Raw genomic sequence first — 19,371 nt, forward strand, 5'->3', positions numbered from 1 at the left:
AATCTCGCCTCTCTGATGTTGTCTCCCATCCAACTTGAGCTGACCCTCTAATGTACTCATTTCTAATCTTATCCATCCTCGTCACACCCAGTGCAAATCTTAGCATTTTTAACTCTGCCACCTCCAGCTCTGTCTTCTGGTTTCTGGTCAGTGCCACCGTCTCCAATCCATATAACATAGCTGGTCTCACTGCCGTCCTGTAGACCTTCCCTTTCACACTTGCTGATACCCGTCTGTCACAAATCACTCCTGACACTCTTCTCCACCCACTCCACCCTGCCTGCACTCTCTTCTTCACTTCTCTTCCACAATCCCCATTACTCTGTACTGTTGATCCCAAGTATTTAAACTCCTCCACCTTCGCCAACTCTACTCCCTGCATCCTCACCATTCCACTGACCTGCCTCTCATTTACACATATGTATTCTGTTGTGGTAGTCCTACTGACTTTCATTCCTCTCCTCTCTAGAGCATATCTCCACCTCTCCACGGTCTCCTCAACCTGCTCCCTACTCTCTCTACAAATCACAATGTCATCAGCAAACATCACAGTCCACGGGGACTTCTGTCCAATCTCATCTGTCAACCTGTCCATCACCACTGCAAACAAGAAAGGCCTCAGAGCCGATCCCTGATGTAATCCCACCTCTCTCTCTCACTCACTCACTCTCTCTCTCACTCTCTCTCTCTCTCTCTCTCTCCCTCCCTCTCTCTCTCTCTCTCTCTCTCTCTCTCTCTCTCTCTCACTCACTCACTCACTCATTCAAATCAAGTTCAACACACTATTAGGATAAAATAGAAGATATTTATTTATCCTTAGCATGTTTCTAGATCACCTTTCCAAAGAGCGCTTGCACAATTACAATAAACCAAATCAATTCTTTTTCCTTTCTATCTCCACTTGAGTGTTGCCCACAGTCTCCAGACTTTGAGTCCTTGATGTGAGGCAGTGGGCTCCTTTTTAATGTTTCCGGTGTCTTCCTGGAAGCACTTCTGGGCCATATAGAAAGTATGAAGGTCCTCCTAAGACAGCGCCCCATATCAGCACCCAAAGACCCCAAGAGGGTTGCCCTTCCAGATTACAACTCCCAAACACCCTTGTGGATGTTCTAACTGGGCTGCCACACGAGGACCCCTGCCACCTGGCATATGGGAAACTGAACTGCTTCCGACTCTTGGCTTCTGCTAGTCCACCATTATATTATACCGGGTGTGCAAAGTTATTTTTGCATCCCACCAGCCAATCTGTCTGTCCTTCCACTCTGAAATCATCCTCCTTGCCTGCCAGGATGCGTGTTCTCCTACAGGGTGTGTTTGTGTACAATGGACTGGTGTGCTAACCACAATTAGTACAGACAAACAAGGAATTTCTGCCAATAACAATTGCATTTTTTGCTTTCTTAAGGTCAACTAATTGAACGAAGATTCACCCAGAAGGATCTGAACCGCCGTACCATCCGGTACATCATAAAGCCCTTTCTGGGAGCCGTCTCCGACAGCTTGGAGTTTCAGGTCTCAGATGCAACAGGAAATGCATGCATTCCTCAAACGTAAGGATTTTCTTACTACAAATTTCCAACACTGTATGTACCTGAAAAAGTGGACGTTATAACAAATATTAAGTTGAATGTGCGTCTGTGTTTTCATCCAGTATGCAAATCTACGCCATCAGACCTCTCTCTGCCAAATTTTGCACAGATTTTCATTTAAACAGAGACAGAACAAAGGTGGTCTTTTGTTCTGAAAGTTTTCAAATGTGACCAAATCTATGGCTTATTAGGGTAGTGCCTGTAGGAAGCCATTTTTGGGACTTATCATAGGTGGGCAAAAATCCCCCCCCCCCCCCCCCCCCCAACATTATGTATTTGGTCAGTGAAATCTTGAATTTATTTAGTGACCACACCTGCACTTCAGGGTGGCATGGTGGCACAGTGGCAGTGCATCCCAGGTCCTCCCTGCATGGAGTTTGCATGTTCTCCCCGTGTCTGGGTGGGCTTCCTCCAGGTGCTCTGGATTCCTACAACACTCCACAGATATTTTGGTTAGGTGGAGTGGTGATACTAAATTGGCCCGTGTGTGTGGTTGCGGTTATGTGTGTTTGCCCCATGATGCACTGGCGCCCTGTCCAGGGTTTGTTCCGGTCTCGTTGCCATATGCTAACTGGGATAGCCTCCAGAACCCCCTCTGCAACCCCATCCAGGAAAAAGTGGGTTAGAAAATGACTGACTGACCTGCACTTCATTCCTTTGTTTATCTTCTTATATAATAAATACGCTACTGTGGCTGTCCGTTTGTCTGTCTAGGATTTTAAATCAACTGTAGCTCGCAAACCGTTTAACCTATTGACCTGAAATTTGGTACACATATACTACGTGACCTCTACTATCCGCTTTCTGAGTTATGATTAACCTCCAAGGTTATTCCCCTTTTTATTTTTATTTTATTGTAGAAACAACTCTCGGCAGTGGCCAGCAGGGTAGCCGTGCGGTGCATGTGTACGGGCGCCATTTTCATCCCTACCACCTTCGCCATCACTTCCCCTCCCTCTTCATATCTTAAATCATTCTTGGGGCAGATTGAAGACTTAAGTGTCAGCTTAAGTGAAAAATTAAAGAAAACGTACTAAGTAACTGCAACACAAACACTGACTTAATCAGTTTTAACGCAGAAAGATGCCGATGAAAGCAGAGAAGAAGCGGGCCGCTAGGGTGAAGAAACGAAGAGCCGCTCAGGTAGCAGCAAGCGCATCAACCTCTGAGCAAATGAATGCTAAATGTACAAAGAGTATGAGAACTAGGACTGCTCAAGTCAAGTGTATAATGTGCAGTGCGCCGTTACTGGTGAGACATAATATAAAATGTTGGTACAAATGTTACGCCACTAATTTTCTCAAGTCGATCCCTAAAAGGTCTCAGTTATGTGATGTCCAATGTAACACACAAATGATGATTAAACTGCTGCCATCATTGACACCCAACATGGAATGCTCTACGCCAGGGGTTCCCAGGCTCGGTCCTCACTCAGGACCTCCTGTGTCTGCAAGTTTTTGTTACAATCAACTTCTGTTGTTCATTGGACTCCGAGCCTAATCTACTCTCTATATATAAAATCTTAAGCCTAAAAGTGCAACGATTTTGTGTAATGATTTTATGTGACATTTTTATGTCACTTTTTTGTCACGCTTTAAATCAGACTTATTTTAAAACTTACATCTATATGTTTGGTATCATTCTTTTCAGAATTTATCGAACTTTAATATGGTGTTGTTAGATTTACAGATTCTTATTCCGTTTTTCAATTATAAACTAAAATATCAAGAATGTCATTTATATTTAGGTGATTTAGTTAACTGAAGGTCAAGTTACCATGACCACTTTAGTTTTCACGTGATTTTTCCTGTTATTTAAATGAGTCATTTTTTAAAAAGTTTTTTATCTATAAGAATGTCAGTTAAAACGAATGGATCATTTATTTAGTCTCTTATAAATACTCATCGAACATAGTGGACCTCAGTTTAACGGGAATACTCCAATCGGTAAGAGAGTAAATATTTTATTCTCATTTCATTAAATAATGATTAATTTTCTTTTGCATATTTACAGAATTTTGTAAATTTGGCTGCAAGTGGGGAGGCCTACCAGGCCGCAACTGGGGGTTGGGCGCCAAAGGCGCCAGGGGGCTTGACTCCCCTAGTAGTTGTCAGAAAAACGACTATAAGACATTGAGAAGGTTTGGGGAAGCCACCCGTATAATTTTTCCCGGCTGCAAAACTCATTCAAAAACAAAGACATGTTCATTCAACTGAGTCCAAAACAGAACTGAACTCTTGAGACAAGATGGCGGCTTTAAAGGCCAGTAAAGGAAGTGATGTCATCAATACCGGAACCGGAAGTGATGTCAATGGCTGCCCCAGAGCCAGGCGGGATTTCCCTAGAATGGGCTGCAAAAGATCAAGAGGGAAAATTAGTGCACTGCGCCACCCCCTGGTCTGGCATGGAATCACATTTATTTAAGCCTTTTAGTTGTCTCCTAAACACACGTGTGTGACATAGTCCATATGCACATTCTCTTCTGGATTCTGCGTCTGCCAGCCGCTGCACTTCTGGCACGGATATCATTACGGACAAACTATGGTGTCTTTCACCCGATCACTTCAAGACGTGCCTAGACTTACGGTAAATGATAAAAGTCATATTATTCAAGCATTGTGTCAAATGTCAGGAGCTAAAGAGGAGAAAGGCTTCAAACTACAGGTTTCAAGCTACATCCACAATTATGAAGGTAAGATCTGGACCTATTAACGTGTTTGTGTGCCAGCCAAGGCTAACACCGTTATTACATTTTATTCAGGGACAGGTGAGTATGTATTGTAAACTTAATACGTAATAACAAGAGTCTGCTGGATATTTTACCTTATAAAAAAGAGAATGTCTCCGTCTGAGCCAGCAAAACGGTGAATGCCAAACCGCTGCTTCATTGTAAGGGTCTCAATTTGTTACCTCAGCTGGCGGATCTCCTCACTGAGAGAGACATTTTCATCATGTGCTAGGTCAAAAACTCCCAGAGCCAAAGTGTAGTCGTGGTCTTTGAGGATTTTATCATCATCCTCCTCCTCCTCACCCAGTGTGTCATCCTTCGTCGGTCGCTTTCTCCTTTCCAAAGCCTCCAGTCTTGGAGTGGAATGGAGAAATTGTTTATTTCAAATGACTCAGGATCCACTCACTTCTTCAACGGTCGCCACTCTATCTCAGACCCTCACAATGCAGATGCAGGTGCATGTGCCTCATTCAGTTTTGAGATCCAAAGTATTTTTTGCCATAGCAAAAATACATATATTTCTAATTGTCCGATAAAGGTACTGTAAAAGGTTTACTGCCACTTCTATGCTTTTCTGAATGTAAAATAACAGAGGAGAAAAAAGCCTAGGTGATTAAGTGAAATTGATTAAAATGACTTGGTGTTTGTGAAACCGGTTGTGACAAAACCCTTCAGCCACATTGGGTCCCCTGGACCGAGTTTGGGAATCTCTGCCCTGCTCATTGCATGTGTGCTCATCATCTACATGAGACGTTCCTATCGTTTCTTTCATTTCAGTTTGCAGGTCCTTGTCTTTCCTTATTTTTTCCTCATATTTTAATTTCTTTTCATTTTCATTTTCTACCATGGTGTGGGTGGGAGGAGAAATGGAGTAGGGGTTATTCTGAAGGAGCAGTATATCAAGAGTGTTTTGGAAATTTGGAGTTTTGGAGGTGAAAAGAGTGTCAGACAGAGTGATGATTATGAAGCTGGAAATTGGAGATGTGATGATGAATGTTGTTAGTGCATATGCACCGCAAGTTGGGTGTGCGATGGAAGAGAAAGAAGATGTCTGGAGTGAGTTGGATGAGGTGATGGACAGTGTACCCAAGGGACAGAAAGTAGTGATTGGAGCGGATTTCAATGGACATGTTGGTGAAGGGAACAGAGGAGACAAGGAGGTGATGGGTAGGTATGGTGTCAAGGAGAGGAATGAAGAAGGTCAGAGGATAGTGGATTTTGCCAAAAGGATGGACATGGCTGTGGTGAATACGTATTTTAAGAAGAGGGAGGAACATAGGGTTACGTACAAGAGTGGAGGAAGATGCACACAGGAGGATTACATCCTATGCGAAGAGTCAATCTGAAGGAGATTGAAGAATGCAAAGTGGTGGCAGGGGAAAGTGTAGTTAGACAGCATAGGATGGTGGTCTGTAAGATGTTGTTGGAGATCAAGAAGAGGAGGAAAGTGAGGGCAGAGCCAAGGATCAAATGGTGGAAGCTGAAAAAGGAAGACTGCAAGGTTGAGTTTAGGGAGGAGGTGAGACAGGCAATGGGTGGCAGTGAAGAGTTACCAGACACCTGGGCAACTACAGAAGAAGTATTAAGGGTGACAGCAAGACGGGTGCTTGGCATGACATCTGGACAGAGGAAGGAGGAAAAGGAAACCTGGTGGTGGAATGAGGAAATACAGGAGAGTATACAGAGGAAGAGGATAGTGAAGAAGAAGTGGGATAGTCAGAGAGATGTAGAAAGTAGACAAGAGTACAAGGAGATAAGGCGCAAGGTGAAGAGAGAGGTGGAGAAGGCTAAGAAAGAGGTGTATGATGAGTTATATGAGAGGTTGAACACTAAGGAGGGAGAAAAGGACCGGTGGGTTAGACAGAGGGGCCGAGCTGGGAAAGATGTGCTGCAGGTTAGGGTGATAAAGGATAAAGATGGAAACGTACTCACAAGCGAGGAGAGTGTGTTGAGCAGATGGAAAGTGTACTTTGAGAGGCTTATGAATGAAGAGAACGAGAGAGAGAAGAGGTTGGATGAATAAGAATAAGGGGGATGTGCAGGACTGCAGTAACTACAGGAGAATAAAATTGATCAGCCACAGCATGAAGCTATGAGAAACAGTAGTGGAAACTAGGTTAAGAAGGGAGGTGATGATTAATGAGCAGCAGTATGGTTTCATGCTTGGAAAGAGCATTAAAATCAAATCAAATCAAATAGCCTTTTATTGTCAATTTACGATATGTGCAGAACATACAGGAGAATCGAAATACTGTTTCTCTCTCATCTCCGTAGTACAATAAAATATAAAAAGTGGAAAAGTATAACATATAAGATAAATAACATTAGAACTTGTAAGTAGACCTGTGTACAATGTGCAATAGTCATTAGTGCAAAAGCCAATCACAGTAAAAAATGAGAAGGTGCATTATAAAGTAGCTTATGAGATGTACAAAAAGAGAAACAGTTAGATGTAATATTGAGTCTTTATATAATACCATCTGAGATAGGGTACTTATATAGTGACTCTTGTTACAGTCCAGGTCGACCACAATATCTTTGGTCTTTCCCACGTTCAGGAAGAGATTGTTGTCTTTACACCACTGGACCAGTTGGCTCACCTCGTTCCTGTAGTTGGCTTCATCATTGTTGGTGATGAGGCCGACCACAGTTGTATCGTCCGCAAACTTGACAATGTGATTGGAACTTTAGATTGGTACACAGTCATGGGTCAGCAGGGAAAAGAGCAACGGGCTGAGCACACACCCTTGTGAGGCCCCTGTGCTCAATGTGATGGTCTTTGAGGTGTCATTGCCGACCCGCACATTTTGTGGCCTCCCTGTAAGAAAGTCCAACACCCAGTTGCAGACAGAGGTCTTGAGTAACAAATGGCTGAGTTTTTGTATTAGCTGCTGGGGAATGATTGTGTTGAATGCTGAACTAAAATCTAAGAAGAACATTCACACATAGGAGTTACTTGAGTCCAGGTGGGTGCAGGGTGGATGGAGAGCAGCAGAAATGGCATCCTCTATGGACCTGTTTGACCTGTATGCAAACTGAAATGCTCCGCATAATCAGCCGCTCAAAGCATTTCATGATGGTGGAAGTCAGTGCTATGGGCCAATAGTAATTATAGCTAGATGGGAGGGGCTTCTTGGGAACAGGAATTATGGTTGTGACTTTAAAACAATGTTTGCTCTGAATGTGTTGATGGAGAAGTATAGAGAAGGCCAAACTGAGTTGCACTGTGTCTTTGTGGACCTGGAGAAAGCATATGACAGGGTGCCTCGAGAGGAGCTGTAGTATTGTATGAGGAAGTCGGGAGTGGCAGAGAAGTATGTAAGAGTTGTACAGGATATGTACGTGGGAAGTATGACAGTGGTGAGGTCTGCAGTAGGAGTGACAGATGCATTCAACGTGGAGGTGGGATTACATCAGGGATCAGCTCTGAGCCCTTTCTTATTTGCAGTGGTGATGGACAGGTTGACAGATGAGATTGGACAGGAGTCCCCGTGGACTGTGATGTTTGCTGATGACATTGTGATCTGTAGTGAGAGTAGGGAGCAGGTTGAGGAGACCGTGGAGAGGTGGTGGAGATATGCTCTAGAGAGGAGAGGAATGAAGGTCAGTAGGACCACCACAACAGAATACATGTGTGTGAATGAGAGGGAGGTCAGTGGAATGGTGAGGATGGAGGGAGTAGAGTTGGCGAAGGTGGAGGAGTTTAAATACTTGGGATCAACAGTACAGAGTAATGGGGATTGTGGAAGAGAAGTGAAAAAGAGAGTGCAGGCAGGGTGGAGTGGGTGGAGAAGAGTGTCAGGAGTAATTTGTGACAGACGGGTATCAGCAAGAGTGAAAGGGAAGGTCTACAGGATGGTAGTGAGACCAGCTATGTTATATGGATTGGAGACGGTGGCACTGACCAGAAAGCAGGAGATAGGGCTGGAGGTAGCAGAGTTAAAGATCCTAAGATTTGCATTGGGTGTGACGAAGATGGATAGGATTAGAAATGAGGACATTAGAGGGTCAGCTCAAGTTGGACGGTTGGGAGACAAAGTCAGAGGGGCGAGATTGCATTGGTTTGGACATGTGCAAAGGAGAGATGCTGGGTATACTGGGAGAAGGATGTTAAAGATAGAGCTGCCAGGCAAGAGGAAAAGAGGAAGGCCTAAGAGAAGGTTTATGGTTGTGGTGAGAGAGGACATGAAGATGATGGGTGTGACAGAACAAGATGATGAGGACAGAAAGATATGGAAGAAGATGATCTGCTGTGGCAACTCTTAACGGGAGCAGCCGAAAGAAGAAGAAGAAGAAGTTTAACTTCTTTTCATATGCATATATGAATTTGTTATTTTTTAAACAGTTCTTCGTTAATTTTATTTCATTTTTTCCATTTACTGCTATTTTGTGATGCAGTTGTCTTCTTGTGTCTTTGGTTGACATGACAAGGGGTTCCTGAAATTTTGCGAATTACATCACCAGAGTAACAGTTTAAAGATCAATGAGATCAACAACTATCTGAGTTTGCTGAATTCCAAATTACCTTTTGAACATTTTTGTTCTTAAAAAGTACATTCTAAAGATTGCTTGCTTTCTAACTTTTGCTTTATGTTTTTCTACAACAATTTTTGGGTTATGTTTTGGGTTTTACAATCTTTCTAATAGTCGTCTGGTTAGGATTCCTTGCTTGTTTAACAACAGTTCTGATGGACTCAATAGGAAGTAAGTGCTGTTTCATTTTGTTTTCTGTTTCTATAAAAAAAAGATAAAAGGTGAGGAGCAGGCTGAGATGGAGGTGTTGTAGCCTTCATTACCTTGTTGTCAAAACTTTTATGTTGTTATGATTCCATCACACTTATTAAATCAATTATGTTTTACCGTCTCTTAGATGTTTCAAGAAGGAAAAAAAAGACCAATAGTTAATGAATTACAAAATTACATTGTTTTCCTGTAGGTTGGAAATGAAGTGGTCTCAGGTGGAGTTTTCCCAGTCAGAAGTCGATGTGTGTGAAGGTACAGGATCAGTGTCATTGGTGATCACCAGGAAAGGATTCATGATGGAGTCCTCGTATGTAGGAGTTCAGGTACATTGGACTGATCTGCTTTTGTGACATCTTGCTTGACCAACAGTTTTGACTTGACAGAACTTTAACTGTAAGCTTTCCTTTCCTTAAACTAAAAAGTATGTGTGCTGGCCCAGTTAATATCTTTAGTTGTTAACCTGTTACTGATTGTGCTTGTAATATCCTTAGTATAGTTGACCTATATTTGTATACAGTAAAAAAAGGCTGATAACATCACTTCAACAAGCTATAAGCTATGCAATGGCTAACCCTGCACTTTGACCTTCAAAGGTCATGCAAAAAGACAGTTTCCAACTGGGGATTAATACAGTGTACCACATACCAAAAATAATAAATAAATAAATAAATAAGGGAAAGCTCAATTATAGAACACACTTTGGACCTCTGGAGATTGTAGCAAAGGTGAGAATTAAAACAAAACTGAGTGCCATTCCAAACAATGCTGCACATCCTCTCCGTGACACACCAACACCGAGGACTTTCAGCCAGCACATTATTCATCAGAAGTGGGTCAAGAAACTCAACCGGGGGCTCCTTTATACCAACAGCAGTATGTCTGTATAGTGACTCATGGGGATGGACTGTGATTGCCAAGCCAGAACTTTTCTGTTCTTTTCTAATTTTTCCTTTTTTGTTAGTTTGACATGTGTACAGACCATAGTGAGTGTGTATATATATATATATATATATATATATATATATATATATATATATATATATATATATATATATATATGTGTGTATATTTGTCTATCTATATAGGTATTTATTTATTTGCAGAGCTTATTTATTTACAGAGATTGTAAATCCAACATAAACCAAGTGGTTTAATTGTGTAATATATAGAGTGCCCTTTCATACCTATATGTCAATTATATTCTATCTATCTATCTATCTATCTATCTATCTATCTATCTATCTATCTATCTATCTATCTATCTATCTATCTATCTATCTATCTATCTATCTATAGGTGGGCTATGTTCAATTTTTTGTTAGCTTCATTCCCAGCTGATTTGCCCATTTTGAGGTTCAGCACTGCACTTGTGATGTTGCACTGACCCCTAGTGGACTCATTTGGGGTGAGTGCTTTTTCTTGCTGCATTTCACATAAATTTCATGGACAGAAAACATGTTAGATTTATTTCTTGTTTATACCCTTAGTTAAATATAGATTCTTAAGGCAGAAATTGGACACTAATAGATAGATAGATAGATAGATAGATAGATAGATAGATAGATAGATAGATAGATAGATAGATATGAATTCTTTCTGGTACCATGTAAATAAATGCATAAATAGATAAATACTGTAAATAAATATATACATACATCAGAATGACTATAAAGGATTTTTTTAAAAAGAAAGGAAATGTTTGGCAGTCTCAGTCTCAGTGAGGTACTATGCAAGTGTAATGCTGTTGGTATAAAGGAGCCCCTGTTGCATTTCTTGACCCACTTCTGCTAAATAATTTGTTGGCTGAAAGTCCTCATTGTTGGTGTGTCAAAGAGAGGACGTACTGCATTGTTCAGAACTGAGTGTCATTAGTTTAGCTCTCATTTGCTATGTCCTCCATTGGGTCCAGAGTGCATCCCATAACTGAGCCTTCCACTTTAATAGACAGACAGATATGAAAGGCACTATATAATAGATAGATAGATAGATAGATAGATAGATAGATAGATAGATAGATAGATAGATAGATAGATAGATAGATAGATAGTGGGAAAGGCACTATATGATAGATAGATAGATAGATAGATAGATAGATAGATAGATAGATAGATAGATAGATAGATAGATAGATAGATAGATAGATAGATAGATAGTGGGGAAAGGCACTATATGATAGATAGATAGATAGATAGATAGATAGATAGATAGATAGATAGATAGATAGATAGATAGATAGATAGATAGATAGATAGATAGATAGATAGATAGATAGATAGATAGATAGATAGATAGATATTGGCTTCAAATTTCTACAACAGGATCACTGAGACAAACTCAGACTCAGTCCCAGTCCTGGAGACCTTGCCAAAGCAGCCGCCCACCCCCTACTAACCCTAATTCTACAGCGACGTGTACCACCATACTTTATCACTGAGTAGACCTTCTTCTTTACATTATTCCTTTACCCAAAATTAAATTTAACAGTTTTTTTTTTTTTTAGGTCAATGAACATTCTGCTTCACTAGGGAAGGATTTCTCTCTTAGCACATCCAGCCTAATTCAGTTTGATCCAGGTATAATTGTATTTGTTTGATCATTTTTTTTCAAAACACGGCTTTTTAACATTAGTACTGTGGTAGATATTACATAAGATAAAGAAAAAGTGCCCTTCTTTATTTATGAAAGAAACCTTCAAAAGTAAGAATTCAGTATTTTATGTACACCTCTTTAGTTCCTCAGGCTGGTATTTAGCACAGATACTTCTGTTGTATTTGTGTGCTCTCAGACACAGTAAATGTAACTTTTCAAGTCAGAAATTCCACATGAATGCCCTACAAACTTGGAGCCACTGTTACCAGCCTCAGGCCAAGAAGAACCTGGGTCAGGTATGAGCCTTTGTTGCTGCAGGGTGTAGCCACATTGAAATGGTGTCAAAATATAAAAGAAGCAGGGTGCAGTCAGGAATCTCTCATCATACTTTCTGTCCTCTTTATTCTCATTTACCCAGAGATAGATAAATACTTCAATCTCTGCTTAGGTCAGCATGATGATTAGTTAAACAATGGTACTGTACATGCCAATTTCTTCTGTGGAACAATAGTGTAAACACGTTTACTTTGGTTCAACAATAGTATTGCTGCCTGCTATCAAAAAGTTCCTGATTAGAAACCAATGTCCCCAGAACTCGTTAATTTTCAAAGGAAGTAAATACAAACATTTAAAATGTATGGAAGCAGGCAGTTCTGTTATCACAATACTGTACAGTTTTGATGAGGAGATACCAATCAAAGCAGTCTGATCTTCAAAGCAGGTAACTCTTTTGTGAGACAGGTAAATATCTACGTCCTGCCTTTTCACTTATCCAAGTCTCAAACAAAGTCTGTCTATTGTTCCCTCATCTATTGGCTTTTCCATTTATTATTATTATTGTGTTTTTTTTTTTCTAAACATAACACACAGAGAAGTCCTTTTCTTTAAAACACCAATTTCTAGCCCATTATACCACAAGTCGGGCTATTAAGAGAAAACAAGACCACCTTAAATCTCTCTATTATAATAAAAAAATCCTGGGACGAAATGTAACTTTTTCAGAGAGATACTTTCACGTCCCGTGAGACGAGACTTTGTGCCAAGAGATTTAACCACACCTGGGGCTGGAAATAAAAGACAAAGAGTAGATGACAAAGTAGAACGTCGTAAAAAGAATTCAAAAACATTGGCGCGATACACATGCAGAGCAGGTTAGAGATAACGGAAGTACTAAAATTCGAAAGTCTCAAAAAAATGAGAGTAAAGATCACATGAGCGCTAACAAATGGAAATTATTACTCGGTGAAATAACGGAACAGCGAACAGAGATTGAATATATTGTTCAGTTTTAAACTTTAAGTCAGAGACTTGTAGATCGTTTAAATCGTGTTGCCATCAGTGAAAAGTAGTGTTTCTTCCTAAGGAAGAGGCGTATCCGCGAGAATTAAAAGATTTGTTGTTTGGTTAAAGTGAAATCCACATATGCGTGCGGCAGAGACGTGAAGTGGCTGGCGCGTAGCTTAGGCCGGGGGGGGGGGTTGGTGAGCAAAGTGAGCAGGGAGCAAAGCCCCCTAGTTGTATAAAATAAAAAAAATATAACTTCATCAGCCAGAAATGACATTTTCTGTTTGAATTGTATTTGGGGAAAAGTAATGCATGACATCCATTACAACCAAAATGTCAAACCCTAATTGAGATCCAGAGGTTTTCATTTTGAGTCATAGTGTTAATAAATCAAGAACAAAAGAAATGCACATTAACGTCTTTTTGCAAGCAAATACACAATCTTGGACAAATCTTTGCCTCCAGCACTCATGTTACGCTGATAACTGCGCCCCCTAGCGACGACTCAACAAAATGTCGTTGCAGTATTTCTTTTTTAAAACATCGGAACATATTTAGCATAAAAAATGAAGGTTCCTAAATTGGAACACTTTTACCTTACATATTTGACTAATATGTTATTTAAGTATAATATTATGGTACATAATGGGAAGTGAGTAGCGGCCCAGTGCCACTCAGATTCATACCGTTGATAGGACGGCGATTTATTTATTTTTTTGGTGGGGATTCCAGGAACGACCCCAGCCTAGGCCAGACCCGCACACACTCACAGACAGAGACATGAATCGAACAAATAAGTGAAATATATTAATTATAAAATCAATTATAAACAAGAAAATTCAGACAACCCTCCCCTTCCCCTTCAGCGATACAATTAAAACACGCAACAATCAATCCCGACAACAAACACTCGCGATAATGTCCTTATCACAGTTCCAATGCTGCAAAAAATGGATAAAATGATATGGAGTATCACGATGACGATCCTGGAAACAGCTTCTGTAATAAATTAATTAAACAGTCCTACAGGTAGTCCTGTGCGGCAAGGGGTGAGATTTGTGGGAGTGCTCCCTCCAAAAACACATGACAGCTAATCCACCGCTATTCACATGACAGGCAGGCACGAGACCTTGTGAGAAACGATCCAGGGTATGAATGACTTCTCAGTGGTTACGTTAGATGGGACACACGGGATACACAGAAACACAGACTTTTTCTTGCTGCTTCGCCGACCCCTTTTTCCTGGCCCTTCTTGTTCCCAACAGCCCTTATGCCCCTTGCAGTCATCCAATGACGGCAATCCCTTTCAGGGCTGCTGGGAAATGGAGTCCTTCCAGGGATAGCACTGCTACAAGTGTATGTGAGTAATAAAGTACACTTTTAAAAATAATGAAAGTATTCCTGTGTCAGTGCAATGAAAAAAATGTAACGTCTTCTGCGATCCTCTTTTCTAGTAACACGATTTTTGTTTCAAAAAGTGTGGCTCGTCTCATTAAATTAACTTTTCTTCCTTATTACATTTGTTTCAGGGGTAGCGAGCAGAACTTTGAGCATCAACATTGTAAATGATGGCCTGGAAGAAGGTGAAGAACTGTTTGAGGTGCTTCTCAACTCTCCCGTGAACACTGTACTCGGAGAGCGTGTGAAAATCAGAGTGAAAATTCATGACACCACTGGAGGTAAGTAAGAATACAACCTAGTGAAACATGGTAGGAAACTTTCCACTAAAGCAGTGCATCCCAACCTAGTGTGCTCACAACAAAAGAAGAAGGTCTGTGTCACGATTCACCAGAATTGAGAGTGGTGTATTGTCCAACTTTAGCTTGGAACAATCTGTGTCTGGCAGAGTGCTGTCATTTGTAGGTCATTTATTTAGTTTACTAGCCAACCCGCGGCGTAGCATACGCCGCATAATTATGTATTGATGGGTGAACACTTCCTGAACGACACAGTTGTCCAAATGGCGTGGGTTTGTGGACACCACTGTGAGTGAATGAAAAGATAGACCTCTGGAGAGAGCAACATACAATTGTCCGTGACTGAAAGCGGCATCGTCTGTGACGAAGAAGGCACGCTGGTGAAAGTTACTTCGTCGGTAGGGATAAGTGTCAGTACTTGTAGATTAAGGTCTAGTGAGTCTTCGTTGTTGACGCTTAATATAGCTTGCGTACTGAGATGTTCCGGAGTCACAGTTGAGAAACACTTTTTTAGTGTCATTTAAGCACAGGGAAAAAAATTAACATGTGAAACATCCGTAATGTTTATAAGCCACCAAGAAAAGTAACATTGCAACAATGCTATCTATGACCCGATCGCTGTAAACAGAAGTGAAAACAAAATTGAGCCCGGTGCACCGGTCATGCAACTGTCGTCTGTGCACCTCTGAGCCACGTTGTCCTTTCATTGTTCTTTGCGGTTCCGGCTGCTATTCTATATATAATCCACCAAATCACCCGACCATGGTAGTAGCGAGGGGGGGGGGGGGGGGGTGCATACACAGGGCAGGAACGTATTCAGAGGGAGCATATGACCCGCACTTACTGGGTATTCCTCGTTCGTGAGGAACAATTGCAAGCCCCGGTGCCAATTTCGAATGGGGTTCAACGGCTTACCCACGCCTGTCGGCACCGGGTAGACACACATTGATCCATTCAGTGTAGCGCGGGTGCAGTACCGGACATCACATACCTGTTAATGCTCAATCTCACGTGGCTGAAAGCCACTTGTCCCTCTAAGAAGTTGGACGCCTACCACTTGGCGATTGCGTAACTATTAAGCAGGAGGGAGTCTCATTCGCTGCGGTGGGTTGGCACCCTGCCCGGGATTGGTTCCTGCCTTGTGCCCTGTGTTGACTGGGATTGGCTCCGGCAGACCCTCGTGACCCTGTGTTCGGATTCAGCAGGTGGAAAAATGGATGGATGGATGGAGTCTCATTTGTTTTCGGAATTAACCGGACTAATCGCTCCACCAACTAAGTACAGCCATGCAACACCACCCACAGAATCGAGAAAGAGCTATCAATCTGTCAATCCTCTCCGTGTCCGGGCCGGGTGAGGTTTCCCGTGTTGAGTCAAATTAAGCAAGATTTGTGTGTGGCGAGTTGTTGCGTCCGGGCACATGAGCAGGCACTGTGAATGCCTTGAGAGCGTGGGTTGATGCGTGCCGGGGAATAATGAGTATCTATATATCTTCTTAGGTATAGACAGCGTCTGATAGTTGTGATGGTTTTACACTCCAGTACATTGCGGTGAACGCTGGTAACAGTCAGGCGGGCAGGCGTATTAGAGTTGGTGCTATTAGAGTTGGTGGACTTGTCTCTCTAGCGGTTCGAGTTCTTGGGTGGTGCTCTGTCATTTGTATCCCACGGTCGGACGACTTGGTGGATTATATATGGAAATTCAGCCGAAACCGAAAAGAATAATGAAAAGTCAACGTGGCTAAATGGTGCATGTGTACTGTAGCAGAGACAAAAGTGAGTTGTTCCGTCCGGGCACATGAGCAGGCACCGTGAATGCCTTAAGAGTGTGGGTAGACGCGTGCTCGAGTTGGTGGGCTGGGCTTTGTGAGTTGACTGACATGGCTATTTTTTGCATATCCCATGGTTGTCTTCCGGCAGTGTGAATGCCTCGAGACACAGGGCGTCCTTATTTGGTGAGTTGTTGCAGTGTGTGAGTTAAAAGCTGCGATGGTTTTACATGCTGGTAACAGTCAAGCAGGCAGGCGGGCAGGCAGGCGTTCTCGTCCCATGGTCTTCGAGTTGGTGGGCGTGGCTCTGTGAGTTGTCGGCGTATCCCATCGTCTTAGCGTTGGCGGCTAAGAGTGGTTTATTTATCGTGCGTATCCTATGTTTTACACGCTGCATACAGCGATTCACATCCGCAATAAACATGCTTCTTTTTAGATGGTCCTGCCACATCCACCCTCGTTCTCAAAGCATACACACTGCCTGGTCATAGGCGGGGAAATGTTTTCCGTGTTCCTGCAGGACCATCTAAGAAGACGCATGTTTGTCGCTGATGCAGATTGCTGTATGTAGTGTGTAAAACAGTGTGCGATGGTGCATGCAGTCGTGCGTCGTAACTGAAAAGTCAACGTGGCACAGAGGTGCATGTGTACTCTAGCACAGACGAACATAAATGATGGCGTTTTTTCCGAGTCGTCGCGTCCGAGTTGGTGGCCGTGGCTCTGCGAGTTGTCATCGTATCCAATGGTCTTAGAGTTGGTGGGCGTGGCTCCTTCCTTAAGTTTCGAGTTTGGTATTTTTCCCCCTAGCCGTTTTAGCTCTAGACCGTCCTCAAGAAACTGTGACACACAGACAGACAAACACCTATCATCAAGATATCGTTGTTTTCAGTATCAGGAGACCCTAAAATGTCAAGATCCTTTAAAAAACCAGAGATCGAAATTTTTGACAAATGTAAAGCTTTTGCCCCTCCCCCATAGACGATAGGTTATGGTGGGGGTGGGTGCAAAGCAAAAGGGTGCAGCTCTTATTTTTACACTTGGCTTAACTTAACAGATTTGCATATCTCAGTTATGTTATAAAAGAATAGATCTTATTGGCTGCAAAATTGAGGTGACTTGATGACACTTCATTAATTTGTTAAACCACAAAAATCATGCGCTGTACACTTTATCTCCTTAATTCTAACTGGTTAAAGTCCATTCCCCATACAGGGCCCTCGTGGCACCTCACTTGGGCTGATGCAGCTGCTGGCCTTTCAGCTGTCAACCTTGAATTCTATATATGAAATTTATTGCCTGCTTGTGTCTCCAAAGCTTTACGTGCTGTGACCTTAGCCTTCAACTCACAGCTGCTGCCCTTCTCCTAAGAAAGTAAGGAACTTTTCTCAGACCTTAAACCATATAACCATCTTTAGCTCCCACAGCAGCGCATCTGTTTTTGAACTGCAGTGCAGGTGTTATTGGGGGACAAAGCTTGGCGACTATGTTTTATTGCTTAATGGCGTGTCTGCACTTCACAAGGACCTCCAATCCCCCAAAACATCCTCGATTGTTGATCATGTGTCATCTCATGGCACTTGATGTGCTGGAGGATACTATGTTTGAGCAATGTAATGTACCTTATCCAGCGTGTCTAAGCTTCATGGGGAACACATTTGCAAAATCATTGAGATTTATAAAGGTAAAAGATTTGAAGATTAGCGGGCAAAGGTGGAAGAAACACTCTTTCTTCAATGTACCCCCATAGATAAAAATCGCAGGGGGTAAGGTCTGGAGACCTGGGAGGCCATAGACGATGAGCATGATCTTGTTGTCCACCTCTTCCAATCCATTGTCCTGGTATGGTGTCATTCAGGTAATGCCGAACCTCCAAGTGGAAATGAGGTGGGGTACCATCTTGCATGAAGGTCTGGCGTTACCTGAACGACACCATTCCAGGACGATGGATTGGAAGGTTCCACCTATGCCCGCTAATCTTCAAGACTTGCGACACTGAATTGAGGAAGCTGTGAATTCAGTAACTAGAGACCAGTTGACTCGTGTGTGGCAATAAATGGTCTACCGTTTTGTTGTTTGTCGCACCACACATGGTGCTCTTGTTGAGTGCATGCAACCTCAAGGACCATAGGACTAAACTTAGAACTTTTCTCTATCCAATGATGTGCGGAATGTGTTTCTGTCTTATACAGTTTGTTTGAAATAAATTTTTGAAATCTGCTCTTTCTTTTAAAAAATATGTTGTGGTGTATGGCCGGGATGCCCCTGTGATGGAAGGACAGGGGGAGAGGACAAATTCAGAGCAATGCCTCCCTTGGAACATGAGAGGGAAACCTCCGTGGCGTACACTGGGGCCATGGGTTTGGAGCTTAGAAGCTCAACCCTGCAGGGGGTGCCTGAACAGTTCCAGAGCCCTGGCATGCAGCACTTCCGCCACACCCAGAAGTGCTGCCGGAAGAGGATCCGGGAGCCCCTGAAACACTTCTGGGTGCACTATAAAAGAGGCCGCTTCACTCCATTCAAGGAGCCAGAGTTGGGAGGTGGAGGACAAAGCTTGCTGGGAGAGGAGTTGGAGGCAGTAGATAAAAAGAAAGAAAGAAAGAAAGAAAGAAAGAAAGAAAGAAAGAAAGAAAGAAAGAAAGAAAGAAAGAAAGAAAGAAAGAAAGAAAGAAAGAAAGAAAGAAAGAAAGAAAGAAAGAAAGAAAGAGAAGGGACTGAGCGGTATTGCTGTGGGTACTTGTGCATTGTGCTCTGGAGTGGGGAGCGGGGAATAGAGCTGCCCCACAAGGATATAAACTGTGTGCTGTTTTTGCACTTGTGTCTCTGTGCCAGTCTGTGTCCGGGTTTGGGGAGCTGTGTGGCCCTGGTATTCCACAAAATTTTATAATAAACATAGGAATAGACAGAAGTGCTTATTTAAAACATACTGAAACATCACATATAAAACATTTGCTGTCTTTCCCTCGATCTGCCTAT

At 42.2% G+C, this 19,371-nt stretch overlaps 1 protein-coding gene across 3 annotated transcripts in view; it reads left to right on the forward strand.

Annotated features, from left to right (window-relative positions):
• The window catches only part of frem1a (Fras1 related extracellular matrix 1a), a 265,369-nt gene that overhangs the window by 213,548 nt on the left and 32,450 nt on the right, over positions 1–19,371 (forward strand). For all 3 annotated transcript variants that reach the window (XM_051929873.1, XM_051929874.1, XM_051929876.1), the window contains 4 exons: positions 1,406–1,550; positions 9,254–9,383; positions 11,561–11,633; positions 14,463–14,612. In XM_051929873.1, coding sequence (XP_051785833.1) covers positions 1,406–1,550; positions 9,254–9,383; positions 11,561–11,633; positions 14,463–14,612 — 498 coding nt within the window. The remainder of the gene's footprint in view (positions 1–1,405; positions 1,551–9,253; positions 9,384–11,560; positions 11,634–14,462; positions 14,613–19,371) is intronic.

Source organism: Erpetoichthys calabaricus, chromosome 7, assembly GCF_900747795.2.
Source record: "Erpetoichthys calabaricus chromosome 7, fErpCal1.3, whole genome shotgun sequence".
Lineage (NCBI taxonomy): Eukaryota > Metazoa > Chordata > Cladistia > Polypteriformes > Polypteridae > Erpetoichthys > Erpetoichthys calabaricus.